The sequence below is a fragment of the Capricornis sumatraensis genome, chromosome 1 (assembly GCF_032405125.1).
Source record: "Capricornis sumatraensis isolate serow.1 chromosome 1, serow.2, whole genome shotgun sequence".
NCBI classification, from domain to species: domain Eukaryota; kingdom Metazoa; phylum Chordata; class Mammalia; order Artiodactyla; family Bovidae; genus Capricornis; species Capricornis sumatraensis.
Genome location: NC_091069.1, coordinates 80,372,821 through 80,392,386, shown reverse-complemented (window position 1 = coordinate 80,392,386; position 19,566 = coordinate 80,372,821). Strand labels below are relative to the sequence as shown.

At 37.6% G+C, this 19,566-nt stretch overlaps 1 protein-coding gene across 1 annotated transcript in view; it reads left to right on the top strand.

The window, feature by feature from the left end:
- Window positions 1-19,566, top strand: part of PLEKHH2 (pleckstrin homology, MyTH4 and FERM domain containing H2) — an 89,830-nt gene that overhangs the window by 52,408 nt on the left and 17,856 nt on the right. The window contains exons 17-23 of the mRNA XM_068977880.1: window positions 1,667-1,775; window positions 2,713-2,825; window positions 7,024-7,203; window positions 9,046-9,143; window positions 10,997-11,174; window positions 12,068-12,223; window positions 14,718-14,815. Coding sequence (XP_068833981.1) covers window positions 1,667-1,775; window positions 2,713-2,825; window positions 7,024-7,203; window positions 9,046-9,143; window positions 10,997-11,174; window positions 12,068-12,223; window positions 14,718-14,815 — 932 coding nt within the window. The remainder of the gene's footprint in view (window positions 1-1,666; window positions 1,776-2,712; window positions 2,826-7,023; window positions 7,204-9,045; window positions 9,144-10,996; window positions 11,175-12,067; window positions 12,224-14,717; window positions 14,816-19,566) is intronic.

Sequence of the window (19,566 nt, the reverse complement as noted above, 5' to 3'; positions counted from 1 at the left end):
ATATTTTCTCCCATTTCAGTAAGTTAATTTTTCATTTTATTGGTGATTTCCTTTGTTGTGCAGAAGTTTACCAATTTGATATAATTCTGCATATCTATTTTTGCTTTTGTTGCCTGTGCTTTTGATGTCAGAAGCATCAGGAAAGAGAGACCAATCTTATGTCCAGAAGTTTTTTCTCAGTGTTTTCTTCCAGGTGTTTTAGGATTTCAGGTCTAATATTTAAGTTTTTATTCCTTTTGGAGTTAATATTGTGTGTTGTGTGAGACCAGGGTCCAATTTCTTTGTTTTGCATATGGATACCCAGTTTTCCCAGCACCATGAATTGAAGAGACTATCCTTTACCCACTGTATTCTGGCAACCTTATCAAAAATCTGTTGACCATATATGCATGAATTTATTTCTAGACTCTATTCTGTCCCACTAGCCTAATAGGACAATCATTAGGCCCATTAATGAACTTACTGTCTATTTTTATTGCAGCACCATACTATTTTTATTATTGTAGCTTGGTAATATATTTTGAATCAGGAAGTATGATCTCCTTAGTTTTATTCTTCTTGCTCAAAATTGATTTGGCTATTTGGGATTTGTTGTGGTTTCAGATGAATTTTAAGATTGTTTTTTCTTTTTCTGTTTTTTAAAATTGGGATTTTGATAGAGATTACTTTGAACCTTTATTGGTTGCTTTCAGTAGCATGGACATTTTTAATAGGAATTCTTCCAGCCCATGACTGGATGTCTTTCCATTTACTTGTGCCAACTTTAGTTTCTTTCATTAGTATTTTATTGTTTTTGTTGTATGAAGCTTTTGCCTTCTTGGTTAAGTTTATTTCTAAGTATTTTATTCTTTTTTTTTTTATTTTGGCTATTGTTTTGGGATGGTTTTCTTTTCTTTTCAGATAATTCATTGTTAGTGTATATGAACACAATTAATTTTTGTATGTTGATTTTGTGTCCTGCAACTTTCCTGAATTTATTAGTTCTAACAGTGTTTTTATGGAGTCTTCAGGATTTTCAACAAGTAAGATAATGTAATCTGCAAACAGAGATAATTTTACTTCTACCTTTCCAATTTGGATGCCTTTTATTTCTTTTTCTTGCTCTACTACTCCGGCTAGGGCTTCCAGTGATATGGTGAATAAAAGTGGCAAGAGTGGGCATCCTTGCCTTGTTACAGATCTTACAGGACAAGCTTTCAGTTTTTCATCATTGAGTATAATATTAGCTATTAATTTTTCTTAGATGACCTATATTGTGTTGAGGTATGTTCCTTCTGGGTTTTATTTCCTTCTTTAAATTTTCTGGACTTCTTAAGTATTTTTTATGTGTTATTTGTATGTATGAGAAATCAGATTTTAAATTTGATAGAATTTGTTGTATTCCTTAAAAGACTGTTAGTTATATTTATTCTAGCCTCTTAATGTCATATTACTTTCTTGGTTTTCTTATGCTTTTCTAAGAAAATAATAAAAATGTGAACAATGGGAAAAAGGCACTATGAGCACAATTCAAATGAGCCTAAGTGGCTTTTAGTTTTATTTAAAAATTAAGAATTTTTTTTTCTAGTGTCAAAGTTTTCTACTGTCTATTCAAGTTGTTTTTTTCCTTAAGTCATCAAAAACTGTATCTTGGTAACATCTCTATTAATATGTTTTAATTTTTAAGGACACTTGGCTTTATCACCTGACTGTTGCAGCTGGAAGTAACAATGTGAATGTTGGATCTGAATTTGAACAACTTGTTTGCAAGTTGCTAAATATTGAAGGGGAACCTTGTAAGTTTATAATGTATAAGTCTTTATAGTTTATGAAATGGACCCTAACCCCCTTTGCCTAGTAGAGTTTTCCTTTTGTGAATTTCATTTTGTGGATTCCTATTCCATTCTTACTGGCTTTGCTTGTCATGGGCTAGGATTCTCACTGTGGTTCTTCAGCTACAGGGACACCATCATTCTTCAACATGCCGTATCCTGTCTCACCTCTCTGCCTTTGCTCGCATTACCCCCTCTGCCTGGACTGCCCTCCCTCCTTCACATTCCCCACCAACCTGATGAAATCCTGTATACTTCAGGAGGTCCCCCATCCAGCCCATCCCAACTCAGCAATGGCTCATAAAAGGTGCCTAAGAAATGTTAAAAATATGTCCCAATGCACTTTACCATTTAACCCTTTCATATCATTTGTTGCTTTGCATTGAATTTTTTTTTTTTTAATGGCTGAAGTTTCCCCATCGATAGCATGGATTCTAAACTCTGCTCTACTTAATAGCAATCACATTTGTGATCTGGCATAGGAATTCAATAAATGTTGATTTTAGGAATGACTTCAAGTTCTTCTTTATCTGTCTATCTCCTCCTGCTCTAGTTTCTTCTCTGCAGCTTGCCCCCAGCTTCCTTTCATGTACAGTCATCTCCCTACCTAGGTTACCAATCTTTAGCACATTTAAGCAACATGACCAATGTCCTGATAGACTTGTTCTGGCCTAGAATATTTGTACCAACCTCATCTAACTTTAATTTATCCTAAAGAGAAATATGAGAATCCCAATGGCCTAGAAACTGAAATAAAATAATATCAGAGGTTTTTTCATGACTTTTATGACTTAAATTGTGAGCCAGGCCTGAATGAGCTAGTTTCTAAAGGGCTAATTTAATGTGAGGCCCAAATAAGTAATTCTTTCTGTTTCTTATTTATATTTCATTTTGTACTTAGCCTCTCAGATATGGAGACACCCTACTTTGTGTCACAGTAAAGAAGGAATCATTTCCCCTCTGACAACACTACCTTCAGAAGCTCTACAGACAGAAGCAATTAAATTATTTAAGGTAAAATTTTATGTGGCATTATATATCAAAAAATGGTGCTAGTGGTAAAGAAGCTGCCTGCCAGTGCAGGAGATGGGAGAGACACGGGTTTGATCCCTGGGTTGGGAAGAACCCCTGGAGAAGGGCGCAGCAACCAACTCCAGTATTCTTGCCTAGAGAATCCCCTGGAGGGAGGAGCCTGGCCGGCTACAGTCCATGGGGTCGCAAAGAGTCAGACATGACTGAGTGACTAAAACTTTCACTTTCGTAACACTTATATCGTTAAGCATTTTAATAGGAAAAAATAAAAATCTGGGTTATATAAGAAAATTCAAAATATGATGATAATGACAAAGAAAATATACTGAATAAAGTTAGATGAATTTAATATACTCTCTGAGTGAGGATATGAAATTTCTGTGGTAAACTATGGTTTGGGCCATGTGAAAGACTTAATATCAGAGTCATTTTCTCTTCAGCTTCTCAGACGAAGAGATTTCTGACATCGCCATACCTCACTATTGCGAGAGGATTCAACACTGTTCTTCTTTTCCAGTGCTAATATGCTCAAATTCTTATTACTCAACCTCTATTAAGTCCCTGATCGCTTGAAACTTGCCAGTTATATCATTCTTTACCCCTGCCCCACTATCCCCTGGAGAAGGGCACGGCAACCCACTCCAGTATTCTCGCCTGGAGAACCCCATGGACAGTGGAGCCTGGCAGGCTACAGTCCATGGGGTCGCAAAGAGTCCTACTCGACTGAGTGACTAAAACTTTCACTTTCGTAACACTTTCACTTTCACTTTCCATTATCTCAGTCGTCAGTCACCTTCTGGTAACTCCTCAAATTTCCTTAAGGATTTTGGCTCCTAACTCACATTCTTTCTCTCTGCCTTAAACTTTGCCATTATACTACATGACTTGGCTATCACTTCGCTCACCAATGCCATGGCCTTAAGATTCCTGACCTTCCCAATGTCAGTAGGCTTGCTGTCTGCCCTGCTTCACCTTTCCATTCTCCATGTCCACACCTTGACCCCAACATGCCTCATAAGTACACCACTTCTAAAATCTTAAATCCTAATATATCTTTCTTTAACCATAATCTCTTAGCCCATGAGCTCTCTTACTTTCTTACTCTTCTATTTCTCATCCTCACTAAGACCTTTCTTTGAGTAATTTATTGTCTTTGAGATCAAGGAAGAGCACTATAGTTCCTTGGGATCTATGGCCCCATGCATTCTTCAGCCAAACTCCTACCAAGATCACTGCTGTGGTCTTGCCTGCTTCTTTATTAATTGCATGTGTAATGCCGCTGCTGCTCCTGCTGCTAAGTCGCTTCAGTCGTGTCCGACTCTGTGCGACCCCATAGACGGCAGCCCACCAGGCTCCCCCATCCCTGGGATTCTCTAGGCAAGAATACTGGAGTAGGTTGCCATTTCCTTCTCCAATGCATGAAAGTGAAAAGTGCAAGTGAAGTTGCTCAGTTGTGTCCAACTCTTAGCGACCCCATGGACTGCAGCCCACCAGGCTCCTCTGTCCATGAGATTCTCCAGGCAAGAGTACTGGAGTGGGGTGCCATTGCCTTCTCCAAGTCTCTTAGAGTCTTTAGTTTTTATCTCCTTTCTCTTTTTCTTGGCTATATTCCTCCCATCTCAAAAAAGTATTTGTTTACTAGATAATACTAGGGAATTGTTAATTTGGGAAGTGGATGATGATGACATGATGCTTATGTGGAAAAATCTTTGTCAGTTGGAAAGCCCTACTGAAGTATTAGTAAAATAACATGATATACATTAAAATACTACAGAAAAAAGTGAGTACAGGGATTGAATGAAACAAGTATGGCAAAATGCTTGTTGACAGCTGCTGACACTAGGTAATGGGTACATTATACTATTTTCTCTACTTTTGTTCATGTTTTAAAAATACCTTCATGGAGTGTTTTTAAAAATCTACCTGTAGAATACACAAATACCCAAAGTAAGACAGACTTTACACAAATATATTTGAAAATCTGGATGAAGGGATCAACTATATAACAAAATATAAATGGCCAAAACCAATTACACAGGTGAATAAAAATTTAAACAGGGAAATTGACCAAACTTTTGTAAGTGTAGATAATTTCAGTGCTGTTCAAGATGTCCCAAAGTACAGAAAAGAAAGAAATTTTGCAAAATTTTTTTCTTTTACTTTGTTTTGGGTAAAGCTCTAAGCTTATATATAGATACCAAACGTATGTAAGAGTAGAGAGAATATTATAAAGTATAAGATGCTCACCATCCAGCTCCACAGTTGTCATCCTAAGGCCAGTTTCGTTTTATTCTCCCCATCCCTATTGCTCCCCAAGACTAGGTTATCTTGAAGCAATTCTCAGTCATCATGTCACTAGATTGTCTTTGTGAAGTAAGTATTATTTTTATACCAAACCCCAGAAAATATTGTAGAAAACAGAGCATTTCACACAAAAACTAATCAAATATTAGTCAACAGACTCCAACATCATGTTAAAAGAATACTAATCCTCAGACATATGTGTACTTATCACTGATGCATGTTGATGTATGGCAGAAATCACCACAATATTATAAAGCAATTATCCTTCAGTTAAAAATAAATTAAAAGAATACTAATCATGACAAGGAGAGATTTATTCCTGACCATGCTAATAATTGGCTTCCCAGGTGGGTCAGTGGTAAAGAATTCGCCTGCCAAGCAGGAGACATGGGTTCGATCCCTGGGTCGGGAAGATCCCCTGAAGAAGGAAATGACAACCCTACTCTAGTATTCTTGCCTGAGAAATCCCATGGAGAGAGGAGCCTGGTGTGCTGTAGTCTATGGGGTCGCAAAAGAGTTGGACGTGACCTAGAGACTAAGCAACAACAACAACATACTAATAATTAATATTCAATTTAAATGGTCTAATCATTCCAACTACAAGATAGAGATTGTCAGAGTGTATAAAAAAGCAAGATCCAACTACATCCTGTCACAAGCAGTACTTTTTTTGTTTCCTGACATTTCTTATAAGAAAAAAAAGACTAAGATTTTTAAATAGCCCTCGCAAAAGATTTTACTCCCAGCACTTCATTTTACTCTCAAATTTCAATGTCACTAATAAGCCCAATGTATTTAATTCATTGAAACAAATATACATGTAAAGCACCATAACTGAAGTTATTTGATACATTTATAACAGTAATTTAGGGTTGTTAAATTAGTATGCATATATTTTTTAGAATTCATAGAACATTTTATGAGTATTGAAGCTGCTTCTGATACCTTTAGGCAATCCATCCCAAACTTCCTCAAGCAAGAGTTCTCTAGTCAAGATCAAAATGAAATTACACAGTTTTATTACAATGAACTGTTAAAATGAAGAATGATTAGTATTAATATCTTACTTTGGAAAATGTCTAGGAAAGATTATGCTATAACTTTTTCCTAGTAACCTACTCTAAAAAATAATCTCTTTGGAGGAAAAATAGTATATATTTACATTAACTTTAAGTTCTTTAGGCTACTATTTCCCAAAATACTTTCCTCAGTAAACTAGCTCTTAAAGATGCCAATTGATACTACTAGAAAAGAATAAAGATGAGAAGGGGTTGAACTCTGTTCTGTGTAGAGAGTATAAACATAAACAAGAAAATATCTTGTCTTTATGAAGTTTGTATTCCAGTAGACTCTAGAGGCTATTAATGTTCCATATGCCCTTAAAAAGAATGCATATTCTTCTCAGAGGTGGACTATTCTACAAATTAGTTCAGGTTGATTGATAGTATTGTTTAGGTTTTCTAAATCCATATTGATTTTTCTACCTACTATACTCTCAGATGTTGACAGGGGTATTGCAGTCTCTCACTTTAATTGTGAATTTTGTCTGTTTCTCCTTACGGTCCTATAAGTTGTTGCATCAGGTATTTTGAAGCTATATTATTAAAACATTTAGAATAGTTACCCCTTCTAGATAAGCTGACCCATTTTTCTTTATAAAATGACGCTCTTTGTCTCTGGCATAATTCCTTGCCCAGAAATCTACTTTGTCTGATATTAATGTCACTACTCCAGATTTCTTTTGATTAATGTTATCACAATATATCTTTTCCATCCTTTTAAACAAAAACTTTTGCTAGTAAGAGAATCAATATATTTCATGCAGAATAAATCTTATCATTTCTCACCCTGAGTATATCTTTTTCATTTAATTCAGACCTGCCAACTTTTTATAAATGCGGCAGTCGACTCTCCTGCAATTGATTACCACATATCTCTAGCCCAAAGTGCTTTGCAAATCTGTCTGACACATCCTGAGCTACAGAATGAAATTTGCTGTCAGCTTATTAAACAGACAAGATGGAGACAGCCGCAGAATCAACCAGGACCACTGCAGGTATGTGTTGATACATACACACGCAATTCTGAATGATGTTGTTTTCCTGATTGTAAGTATAATACATATTCAATATAGACATTTGGAAAATACAAAAAGTATGAAATGGAAAACCAACTATTACAATTTTGATGTATATCCTTTCAGTTTCTATAGTCTATGTATAAATGTATATATGTGGATATTTATACACTCACAGTTTTTCACATTACCAACATTACAGTGTGCATATACTTTTTAAAAACTATAAAACATAATCATTTCCCCGATAGCCTTTAGCAGTCTTCAAAACATTAATACTAGTTGCATTAATATCAACTGCTATACGTTTGGGTTTTTCCAATTACTTTTCCTATAATAAATACCACTATAGTAGACATCTTTGAACCTAAATTTTGTATGCAAGTCCAGTGAATTTCATTGTGTCCACTTCTAGAATTTTCCATATCTTCAGCAATATTCAGTGTAATTCTTCTGTTAATTTCTTTCCAGGTAAAAAGTAGTACTTCACTATTGACTTTGTATACATTTCCTTAATTATTACAGTCAGATTTATTTTCAGGAGGGTTTTAGTCACTTGTGTTTACTCTTCAATGAATGCTTCTTTTAATCTCTGCTTACTGACTCCCTGTCAATCACAGGATAAAATAGAAATTTCTTACCCTAGACTCTCGGGAGTGGATCTAGGTTGTGGGACTTGAAACTTGTGCAGTGAATACTAGGAAAAAGAATACAAAATTTATTACTTTTACAAATTTTAAAAGAACAAATGAGCATGTCGTATGACTGTGACAGCACATAGGGCCTGTCCCAGGGATTTGGACGGGACCTGTGCTTGAGCAAGTTTCTGAAACTTAAGCTTCATGTCTATCAGGGGCCGTTCATAATCTGGCTCCAGTGGCCTCCTCTCTCTCCACTTCATTTTATACATCCTGTCTGTAGGATACAGTGAATGAATAAACTCTCCTTATTCTTCGAACAACCCTGCCTTTGCATCATCCTTCACCTGGCAATCCAGATCCCTCTGCATTCTTCCTACCTGTGGACCTCACAGTCGAGCCCAAGCAACATCCCTCCCATAGATTCTTTCCTGACTCCTGCATCAGTAATCATTCCGTCCATTGGTTATACTTAAAAACATTATTACAGTGTATTAGTGATGCTGTATTATAGAGTCTTCTCCTAGATCGTAATTCTTCAAGGGCAAGGCCTTTCCCCCTTCCCTTTTTTTGTATGACATTAAAAAAAAATATTGAAATTATAGTTACTTAATTTAAAAAATTAAGATATAAAATAGAATACAGACCAGAGCAAGAGAATAATAAAAGTCATATATAACTCTATTACCTAGAGATACCTCTGTTAATACTTTTATGCTTGTCCCTTGTTTAGCTATGTATGTGTGTATGTATAGGTAGATCGGTTTTGCTTTTTGTATAAATTATTTTTTTTCTACTTTTCAGTTTGCCCTTTCTTAGTGCAATTACTTATATTTCAGTGAAGGAGTTAACACAGAAATGAACAAAAGGGAACAGTTTCCCTAACCTTCTGTGAATATCAAAAAGGATTACTATGTGATATCCTCTGATCCCCCAGTTGTAGAGAACTGAATACGTAACTAGATGGACTATGGTTCTGCCCCAGTATGAAGCTTTTATGCTTTTATGTATTATAAATGCTGTAAGGAGATGATGTCTATGTGGAAAAAAGCAAAAACATTTTGGGATCAAGAAAGACTATGATCATCCCTTCACTCTCACCTCCTCTCTCGGTCACACTCTCCCTGACTTAGACCTCTGATGACCACGTGGGGTCTAACCTGTGATGCTTCTCTTTGTCCAGGGCTGGCAACTCTTGGCGCTCTGTGTTGGGCTCTTCCTTCCCCATCATCCTTTCCTGTGGCTCCTCAGGCTCCACCTAAAGAGAAATGCAGATTCCAGGTACGCAGAGTTCTAGCCAGCTGCACCATTCATGTGGCCTCTGTGTCTGCAATAAATCATAGGTATTTAGTAACCTGCCAGGTACATTTGTGGAAGAATGTGTGAAACAAATGTTGATACAGGAAGCCTTTGGTTATCATTTATGTAGAGCTAGAAAGATATTTCCTTTGTTATGTTAAATCTCTTACGGAAGGTTGCACTAAAAGCTTGAAAAGCTGACAAAGAATATTTTAAGTTAAAAGTCTATGTACATTTCAAGTATGAATGTCTTATCATTAATGGGTGTTCATCCAATAAAAGCAACTATTTTGTTTCCTTATTTTTTCTGTTACTATTTTCTTCACATTTAATTCTTTTGTGTAGAAGACTTCTCTGATAGTTTTCCCACCTTTTATAATTGTATGTATTTGAATTAGCTCAGAATTTTTACTCCTTTGAAAAAGACTTTTCCAATTCACTATTAGAATTACTTTCTTACAGTGGGGCCTAGGGTGCCCAGCCAAGGGTGATTGGGATCATTTTGTCCAAGAGGTTCATATTAGGTTGTTTAAATAGACTCTGGGACTCAAACAAACAATGAAATGAAAAAACAGCTTGGAAGCAGTAGGAAAATATCTTTCAGCTCATAATATATTTTTGGAGACTCTGTCATCAAGGTCATGTGATTACAATGGTAGTCACTGAGAACCACCTGCCCCCTACAAAGATGAGATTTTAAAGCCCACCTAAAAGGCACTTGAATGCATATATATTTAGGTACATTATCAATCTGCTTTTATAAGTGAAATGAAAATTATATGTAACAAATAAGGACAAATAAGATCTCTATCCAGCTTTTACTGGATTTATAAACCCCAGCGGATTTGTTTAAGACTTAACATTTTTAAAGAAGTACATGTTTTGTAAAGAAGGAATATTTATTTATTTATTTGGCTGAGCCAGCTCTTAGCTATGGCATGTAGGATCTAGTCCCCTGACCACATCAAACCTGGACCCCATGCATTGGGAGCGCAGATCTTAGCCACTGGACCACCAGGGAAGTTCCAGGGAAAATACATTTTTATTTGAAGATATTTTCTTATCTTGCTCAGCAGGAATGGCATTAACCACTGTGTTCTTCAAAAGAGAACTCTCTTCATCGTGCACTTCTTAAGTTATCCTGTCTAGTCTTTATACAGTTATTTTCTTTATATTTGTTAATATAATCACTATATGTTGACCATGTAATGTCTGCTAATTTTAAATTTATTTTGTGATTATAATAATAATACAATAATGATGAAGATTGCTTTGTGGGAAGTCTGGTTTAGTCAGTGAAAGTAAAGACAATAGAATTTGAGAAAAGTGACAGCAGTTAATATTATCACTCAATAATGATAATATTGTATTAATATATATCAATATTATATAATATTTTATATTTTATATTATTGTGATTATGATAATTAACATTATAAAATATTATAGTGAATATAGAATATAGTGAAGTCGCTCAGTCATGTCCGACTCTTTGCAACCCCGTGGACTGTAGCCTACCAGGCTCCTCTGTCCATGGGATTTTCCAGGCAATAGTCCTGGAGTGGATTGCCATTTCCTTCTCCAGGGGATCTTCCCAACCCAGGGATCAAACCTGGGTCTCCCACATTGTAGACAGACGCTTTACCGTCTGCGCCACCAGGGAATATTAATGTATATTAATATAGCAGTTAATATTATCATTCAATAATGATAATATGATATTATGCTGTCAACATTAGCATGATATGTTGTAATAATGTACACCAAGGAAAGTTTCTAATGGTTTCATATATCTTAGTTAAATTTATTCTTAGGTTTTAAGTTTTGTATTATAGGACAGAATTTGGAAAATATGCCATTTACTGCCAGAGATGTGTAGAAAGAACACAACAGAATGGAGATCGAGAAGCAAGACCCTCAAGAATGGAGATTCTCTCCACCCTTCTTCGAAACCCATATCATCATTCTTTGCCCTTCAGTATCCCTGTGCACTTCATGAATGGAATATATCAGGTAGATCAGACCTTCTACCCAGTGAACACGTGCTTAGCCCAGAATCCTGTGTATAACTTCTGTGGTGTTGAGAGGTGACTGTCACCCTACTTCTGTCAGCAGCTGGCAGTGATAAACATGCAAATATATTAGATTTCCTGTCAGGAAAGTTGAGTTTTGAAACAGTTTTGCTAAAAAAGGATGCACACTAAAAATCCATATTGAATGAAATAAGGGAGGATTTTCATTACCATTATAATTCCGATGGAGAAAAGCAAAAGTACTTCAGTTGAGGGCTTCCCCCAGCAGTGTACCAGCTAGGTGAGGAAATGATCACTGACATGGGGTGTGTACAGGTTTGGTCCCTTTAAAGTCTCCACATCTTAGAAATTCTCTGGGAAAACTGTCCAGGCCCTTCCAACTCACATCTAGGTGATTGCCTATTAACGGAAGCAAACATATTCCAAAGCTGGCAATTAGTCTGTGTAGCTCTAAACCTTTTATCATGGAATTCAGATACTTAACTGCATATTACAGAAACAAAAATGAAATGCTTAAAAGTGTTCATATGTTTAAATGTATTTCTTTTTTGTTTTTTTCCCCTTTGTTTAAAGATTACATACTGTTCTGTGGTTCTTAATGGGCCAGCATAATATCTCTGTGAGAAGTTTATAGCTGTCAAATGATCTTTCTATTTTGAATTCACGTCTGTTGGCTGAAGCCAGGAATTCTTATGTCAGGCTAATGACTAATGACATTAATTTTCTCCAGTGGAACTTTAAAAAAAAGTTAAAGCACCTAGATAAATATATGTTATCATTAATCATGCATCAGGTATGCCCTGTTTCCCCCCTGAAATCTAGGTTTGAAATGTGTGTACCTTTTAAGAGAAGGACTATGTTGTTTCTGTTTAGGTAGTTGGATTTGATGCATCCACCACAGTGGAAGAGTTTTTGAATACTTTGAACCAAGATACAGGGATGAGGAAGCCAGCACAGTCTGGATTTGCATTGTTCACAGATGATCCTTCCGGCCGGGATTTAGAGCATTGTCTTCAAGGAAACATCAAGGTAAAACCAACTCCTTTTAAGGAGGCAGACCAAGGAAACAGCAAAGAAGTTATTCTGCTATTTGCAAAAAGTTTAGTTCAAGAATTTTCCAAAAATATAAGCAATCTGATCTTCATAATAAAAAAATATTGTTGGACTTTGTTGAAGCCAAGGAATTCTGAATAAAATCTGTACACACATACATTGTTACTGTTGTTTAATTGCTAAGTCATGTCTGACTTTCTGTGACCCCATAGAACCCACCAGGCTCTTCTGTCCATGGAATTTTCCAGGCAAGAATACTGGAGTGGGTTGCCATTTCCTACTGCAGGGGGTATTCCCGACCCAGAGATCAAACCCACGTCTCCTGCATTGGCAGGCAGATTTTTTTACCACTGAGCCACCAGGGAAACCCCTCACACACACACATCCTATGTGTTAAAGAGAGGAAGAGGGTTAATAATAGTAATAATACCCTAAACATTAAGGTAGAAAGAGTGGAGGTATGGAAGCTCTAATAAAATGGTTTTCCATTTTATTCATTCACTCAGCAGTATCCATTTAACTGTATATTGTGTCCTGGGGCTTCCTGGGTAGCACAGTGGAGAAGAATCTGCCTGTCAATGCAGGGGACACAAGAGATATAGGTTTGATCTCTGGGTCAGGAAGATCCTCTGGAGTAGTAAATGACAACCCGCTCCAGTATTCTTGCCAGGAAAATTCTACAGACAAAGGAGCCTGGCAGGCTACAGTCCATAGGGTTGCCAAAAGTTGGACACGACTGCGCACTCACGCACACACATTGTGTCCCAGGAGCTGGAGCAGACCCTTTGGGGAATATAAAGAAGGAACAGAAATATTTCCTGTGCAGAGTGAACTTCTAATCCACTTAGGGAAGAGTAGCCTTATACACTGATAACCTTAAAATTGAAAATGATAAATAGTTTAAGAATGTGAACATTCTACAGAGGAAAGGATTACATTCAGTGGAAATTAGGGAAGAGCTCAGCTGGACTTTGACTGGTAGAAAATGCACCAGGCTTCCCTGGTGGCTCAGATGGTAAAGAAACTGCCCACAATGTGGGAGACCCAGGTTTGGTCCCTGGGTTGGGGAGATCCCCTAGAGAAGGAAATGGCAACCCACTCCAGTATTCTTGCCTGGAGAATCCCATGGACTGAAGAGCCTGACGGGCTTCAGTCCATGGGGTTGCAAGGAGTCAGACATGACTGAGCAACTAACACACACAAGAAAATGCACCTGTGGAAAAAAGAAGCAATTCCAGACATAGGGAAGATCATGAGCAAAGATAGAGAATTGGAATATTCTTTAAAAATGTTTTCTAGGTCATAGTAAAATAGCTTTAATGAAGTTTCCATCTAGCGATGGCAATGATTAAAAACAGGATATAGAATCATAAGGAACCTTAGAGAAATAACCCACTTATTTTGCAAATGAGGAAACTGAGGCCTAGAATGAAAAATAATGTATGGCAAATCAAATAGCTGGAACCAGGTCTGGATCCTCTTACTTGACATGGTCCTTATTGCTCTTGGGAATAAGTACCTTGTTATGGAATAAAGGCACTTCTCTGATTTGGAGATGAAATATCTGGGGCAAAGCAAGGGATGTACCCATGAGTTTAGAGCATATAAAACATCAGTACTTTCATTTCACTCCCAAAGCCCAGCTCCATTTGCAGAATGATCTGTGGATCTTCATAGGTTAAATATGCAATATGTTAAAACTCATACTTAGTTCCTTAGGAGTGCTGGTCAGAAGATAGGATTTCCACCCCACTCCCACTTGTTTCTTCAGAGGCATTTTGAGGCATCTAGATAAATGAATGTCTTTTTCTTTGTAGTTTCAAGTATATCCTGTTCAGATCAACATTTCTAAATGTAAATTTTTGAGACAGACATTCCTTGAATACTTTTAATAATCGATCAAGAAGATAAGCTAGTATGTTTGGTTGACTTGAGCTGAGTAAATATTAGGGGCTTTGGTGAATAATTGCTTACCCCATAATTTTAAAAACTTTTATTTATAATTCTGTAAATGACAAGATTTTTTAAATTTATCTTGTACCTGAAGAATTTTTGTTCTGTCCCCAAGAACCTTAACATTATATTTCAGATTTCTTTGGTATAACTTCAGTTATTCCAATCTTTTTAAACTCAGAAGGTGAAAAAGTTGCTTTTCAGTGACTGAATCTTGAAAAAATTCCTGGAATCTTCTTGTTTCCAGTCTCATGCAATCCTTCATTAAGTTTCCTTTTTGAGTAAAAAATTCATGGCCATAGTCCAAAGTTAATGTGTGTCCAAAAGGATAAGAGGACCATAGAGTGATTTATAATTAAATTCTAAACTCAGAGCTGCAGAAGCTTCAAACAGAAAGCTTCAGTCCATTTGGTTTGATTGCATTAATTGAAAATTTTCAGTCTACAGACATGCTTGTCTTCAAAAAATACCCGATGTGAAAAACATTATGAATCTCCATTTTCTACTTCCCTTCTAGATTTGTGACATTATCTCTAAATGGGAACAGGCTTCTAAAGAACAGCAGCCTGGGAAATGGGAAGGTACGAGAACTGTGCGTCTCACTTATAAAAACAGGTGTGTAATACCATCGCCAAGTGCCAAAGTAAGAGTATACACTTATTTTCAAATCATGCACCTAAAATTTAGTTTCCTGTCTAATAGCCTTAAAAGTTATATTTATTTATATGTTTTCCTAAAATGGTAGCTCTATTTCTGTAGGAAGAAACTGTCACCTAAAATTTTGTCTCTAATTATAGTCTTTTAATATCATGAATAATTATATTTTATAAAAATATGTATTTGGACAAAGATTAGAAGAAAACTATAAGGAGAAAAGTAGTTGCTCTCTTAGGGTAGTTGATACAGTTTTTCATTTTCAAAATTTCCTTTAACACTAATACTACATTTTTCCCATAAGACTGAATATTCAAATATCCTACTACAGATCTGTAATAAGAATCGTTTGTTTACCCAAATCTTTTAGAAGTGGTATGTTTGTATTCATTCATTCTTATTCTTTCATATTCTCTCTTCCTCTGTATTTATTGAGCTTCATCTATAAGCCCAGCGCTTAGCTGGATGCTTTTGATGAAATGATAATAAACACACACACAATCCCTGATCTTCAGGAATTTGCAGGCTAGTGAGGAAGATGGTTGCTAATTTTTCTCTGAAAGAAAAGTGCATGGCTGTGTGAGAGCACTTAACAAGAATCCTGTCTTAGACTGGAAACTTTGGGAGGCTTCTTTGAGGAAATGATGCTTATATCAAGGTCAGAAGGAGGCTGAGAGTGAAAGCATTGAAACGGGTGGAAAAGGATGTACAAAGCCTGTAGAGGGAGGCTGAGCAGTGTTTCAGGAACTGGGAAAGAGCTGGTAGGACTGGAGCACATACTTCCTCAACAAATAAAATTTACTTTAGTATTTATTTATTTATTTTTGGCTGTGCCAGGTCTTTGTTGCTCTGCAAGGACTTTCTCTCGCTGCAGCAAGCGGGGGCCGCTCTCTAGTTACGATACATGGGTTTCTCATTGTGTTGGCTTCTGCTGCTGCAGAGCACGGGCTCTAGAGCACATGGGCTCAGTAGTTGCGGTGCTTGGGCTTAGTTGCCTCTTGACACGTGGGATCTTCCCAGACCAGCGTTCACAGCTGTGTATCCGGCATTGGTGGGCGGATTCTTAACCACTCGACCACCAGAGAATCCCATAACAGGTACAGTTTTAATAGACTTTAGCATATGGTCAGAAACTAGGGTTTTCTTTATTCTTTTTTTTTTTTTAACTTCTTTTCTTCCATGTATGAGCAGAAGGTAGTATTTAATAAACAGTGTTCACCGACCAGGTCATATTAACTGTACAATAACAACAAAAACAAAAACTGTATTTTGCTTCTTTTATTTGACTCTTACACTTCATAAAATAAGGGATCTAAGATATCAGAGTAAGAGCCTGGTGGAATTATTGCTGTAGTCTTGCCTTTAAAATTTTTAGAGGCCTACTTTTGGAATATGTTCCTAGCTCTGATATTGGGATGTAAGAAGTAAAGGTACTGTATAACAGAAAGAATGTAACAGCCTTTGATCCAGTTCAGGATCGCTTTTTCTGATGATTTATCCCAGAGAAATACCCACGTAAGTGGGCAAGAGTATTCCAGTAGTTTTTATAACAGTGAAAAATAAATGTGTTAAGGGACGCATGTTTATTAGTAGGAGAATGGTTAAATAAATATTATGCATTCATACTGTGGATTCCTCTCATACACTCGGCCACTAAAAGGCCACCACTGTTTGAACAGACTCGTTTGATCTGAATAAAAGGTCCAGGTGGTGGTAGTAATAAAGAACCCGCCTGCTGGTGCAGGAGACCTAAGAAATACAGGTTCAATCCTTGGGTCAGGAAGATCCCCTGGAGAAGAGAATGGCAACCCACTCCAGTATTCTTGCCTAGACAACCCCATGGACAGAGGAGCCTGGCTGGCTAAGGTCCATAGGGTCGCAGAGAGCTGGGCGTCACTGAAGCGACTTAGCACAGGAGCCACTAGAGCTTCTCTGTTCAGGGATTCATGAGCTGAGTGATTCACAAGAGTTCTGGGTAATGAGACAGTGACTGTTGAGCTTTGGTATCTAAGGTTTTAAAATCCCGTGCTCCTAGAGATATGCAGGATTACTTAGGTAGTAGAAATCGAACAGGCTCTAGTCCTGGAGGAACCAGTTTCCACTCTGGCCCTTTGGTGACTGGCACGAAACAACAGCTGGAAGTTATGGACCTTTTAGATGATTGTTTTAGTTCTGTGGTCGCTGGGAGCAGTGATTCTCAAAGTGTGGGTCCCGGATCTGCAGCTTCAGTATCACATGGAAACACATCGAAATGCCCATTATTTGGTCTCACTTCAGACCTATTGAACTAGAATCTCTGGGGAAAAGGCCCTGGAGTCTGTGTTTTAACAATTCTTCAGGTGATTCTTACTCATGCTAAGTTTGGAGAAGCACTGATCCAGAGGTCATGTTGCTGCCTGTATCTTTTGTGGAAGGAAGCCAGCTCCTGGACCTGACCTGCTTGGTTTTTTTATGTACTTAGAAGAGGTTCAGGAATTCTCATTTGGTTTTATTGGCACTAAATGGAATTAAGTCCATGTCTAAGACTGTTGCTAATAATGCATGTCTTATGAATGCTGAATACATACTGATTTTGACTATGATGGCCACAGTTGGAACCAAAATGAAATGGATGAGATGGAGAAAAGTGGTCTGAAAGAGACATAAGAATAATGTGCCAGCTCTAGCAAACTCCACCAGGAAGGACAAAAGCAGTCATGAATAACACATTGCCTTGTTAGCAAAAAAAATACAATTTCATGACAGTATCTTTGACATCAGAAGAAAAGCAACTCAACTATAAGGTTTAATTTTTAACAGGAATCTGAAATGGCTGGGTAGCCACAGCTATGAGTAAGTACTGTTTCTAAATGTGATCATGCTTTGCATATGTGTATAAATAGCTTAGGAAATAAGCCCTAATGCCCAGTGACACAGTTAGGAGGGGAACTGGCTGTGACCTACCACACAGCTACAGACTTAATTTTCATCTGTCAAGCACCACTGTGCTAAGCAAAACTAAAGCACCACCTCTCTTTATCATGGAATTTTTATTTATGTTTAGTAATTTGTAGAATTTTAATTATTTAGATTAGAGGCTAAAGATCTAATTAATAGGTTTTGAACTTGTTCTCATTTGGAAAACTCTTTGGTAATAAAACTATTTGGTAATGTTTAAATTCTATTCATATTTATTAATAAAACACTTATTTAATTTGGTTTAAATTATTTGTCTATTTGAAATTCCAAAATCAAGGCATGTTTTTAACAAAACTAAGCTGGCAAGAGTCTTTCCCTGCAGAGAACAGCTCTTCTTTATCCCCTCTTTGAAACAGAAGTTTATTATCAGTAATTCTGTGTTGTTATCATTTTCTGGAGCATAGTTTAAGGTTCCCATCTCTGCCACCTTAGTGCACTGTGAGAGCATGTATATTAAATCCTAAACCGAGAAGCCTCTTGGCAGGTCACCTAGTTTATCCCATTTCTTCCAGCTGTGTTCACACCAAAAAAAAAAGCTTCCTGTACGAACAGACTCTTGTGAGTCTAAAGACCTCTAGAGAAGAATCATCATCATAGTAGTAGTAATAATAACTACCACCAATATTTATTGAGCACTTAACCATATACCAGGCCCTGTGCAGAGCTCTTTATATGCATCGTCTCATTTAATCCTAACAGCACCTCTCAGTAAGTATTATCATCCTCTCCATCTTATAGATGAGGAAACTGAAGCCTTAGAGAGTTACACCATTTACCCAAGGCTACAGAAGGGTTTTTCAAGGTTTTTCTGGCAAATAATTTCCATATTTTTCAATTCTCACCACCATTCATTTATCCATTCATGCCATAAACATCTGTCCAGTGTCTGCCAGTGCCAAGTCTCATTGAAGCCCTAGAGATTCAAAGGTGAGTGGATGTTTCCTGCCTTCTAGACCCTTACAGCTCATGTAAGACATGAATTCTTAGTAATGTGACTACTGCTGTGGCAGTCACACTCTAGTGGAGCAGTGAAGAACATGGCCTCTGCAGAGAAACTGCTGGATTAGCATCCTGGCTCCCCCACTCGCTCTGTGGCCATGAACAAGTCACTCACCGTCTCTGGGCCTCAGGTCCCCTTGACGTGAAATGGAGATGAAAACAGTACCTGCTTAGGGTCACCTGAAGGACTAAATGTTAGCAGATGTAAAGCAGTTGGATCAGGGCCTGCTTACACAGTAGATGCCCCAATGATATTCGCTCTCACTGTGAATATCACATGTCTGTGTGCAAGATGTTGTGGGAGCAGAATGATGACTCCTGAGCGCAGGACTAGAGGTGGTGGCCGTAGAGGCCGGAGAACAGGGAAGGCGGGGCCGGTCACAATTGCAGGTTTTGTAGTGTTATCAGCAGGCCATGGTGGACAGACGAGTGAAGGGAGCGTGAAGGCAAGCTGCTTCCTCAGTAGGTTTACGTGGTGATGAGAAAGGCAATAGGAAATACATGCTCTGAGGACTGGAGCTGGCTGGAGGCTGGCTACAGGAGTACCCAGCAGTACTGGGAGAGCTCTGCGCCATTGGGGTGGTGTGTGTTTGCTGACACTGGTCCACACAGTGATGTGGTTCCCATCACACAGTATTCAGTTTCCTCGATGTCAAGTGAGGACATTTGGGAATGCCCCTGTCGGGCATGTGTGCCCTCCTGCTGTGACAGAAGCCCCACTTCTCTGCCTCAGACCCCCTCAGGGTTGGGGAGCA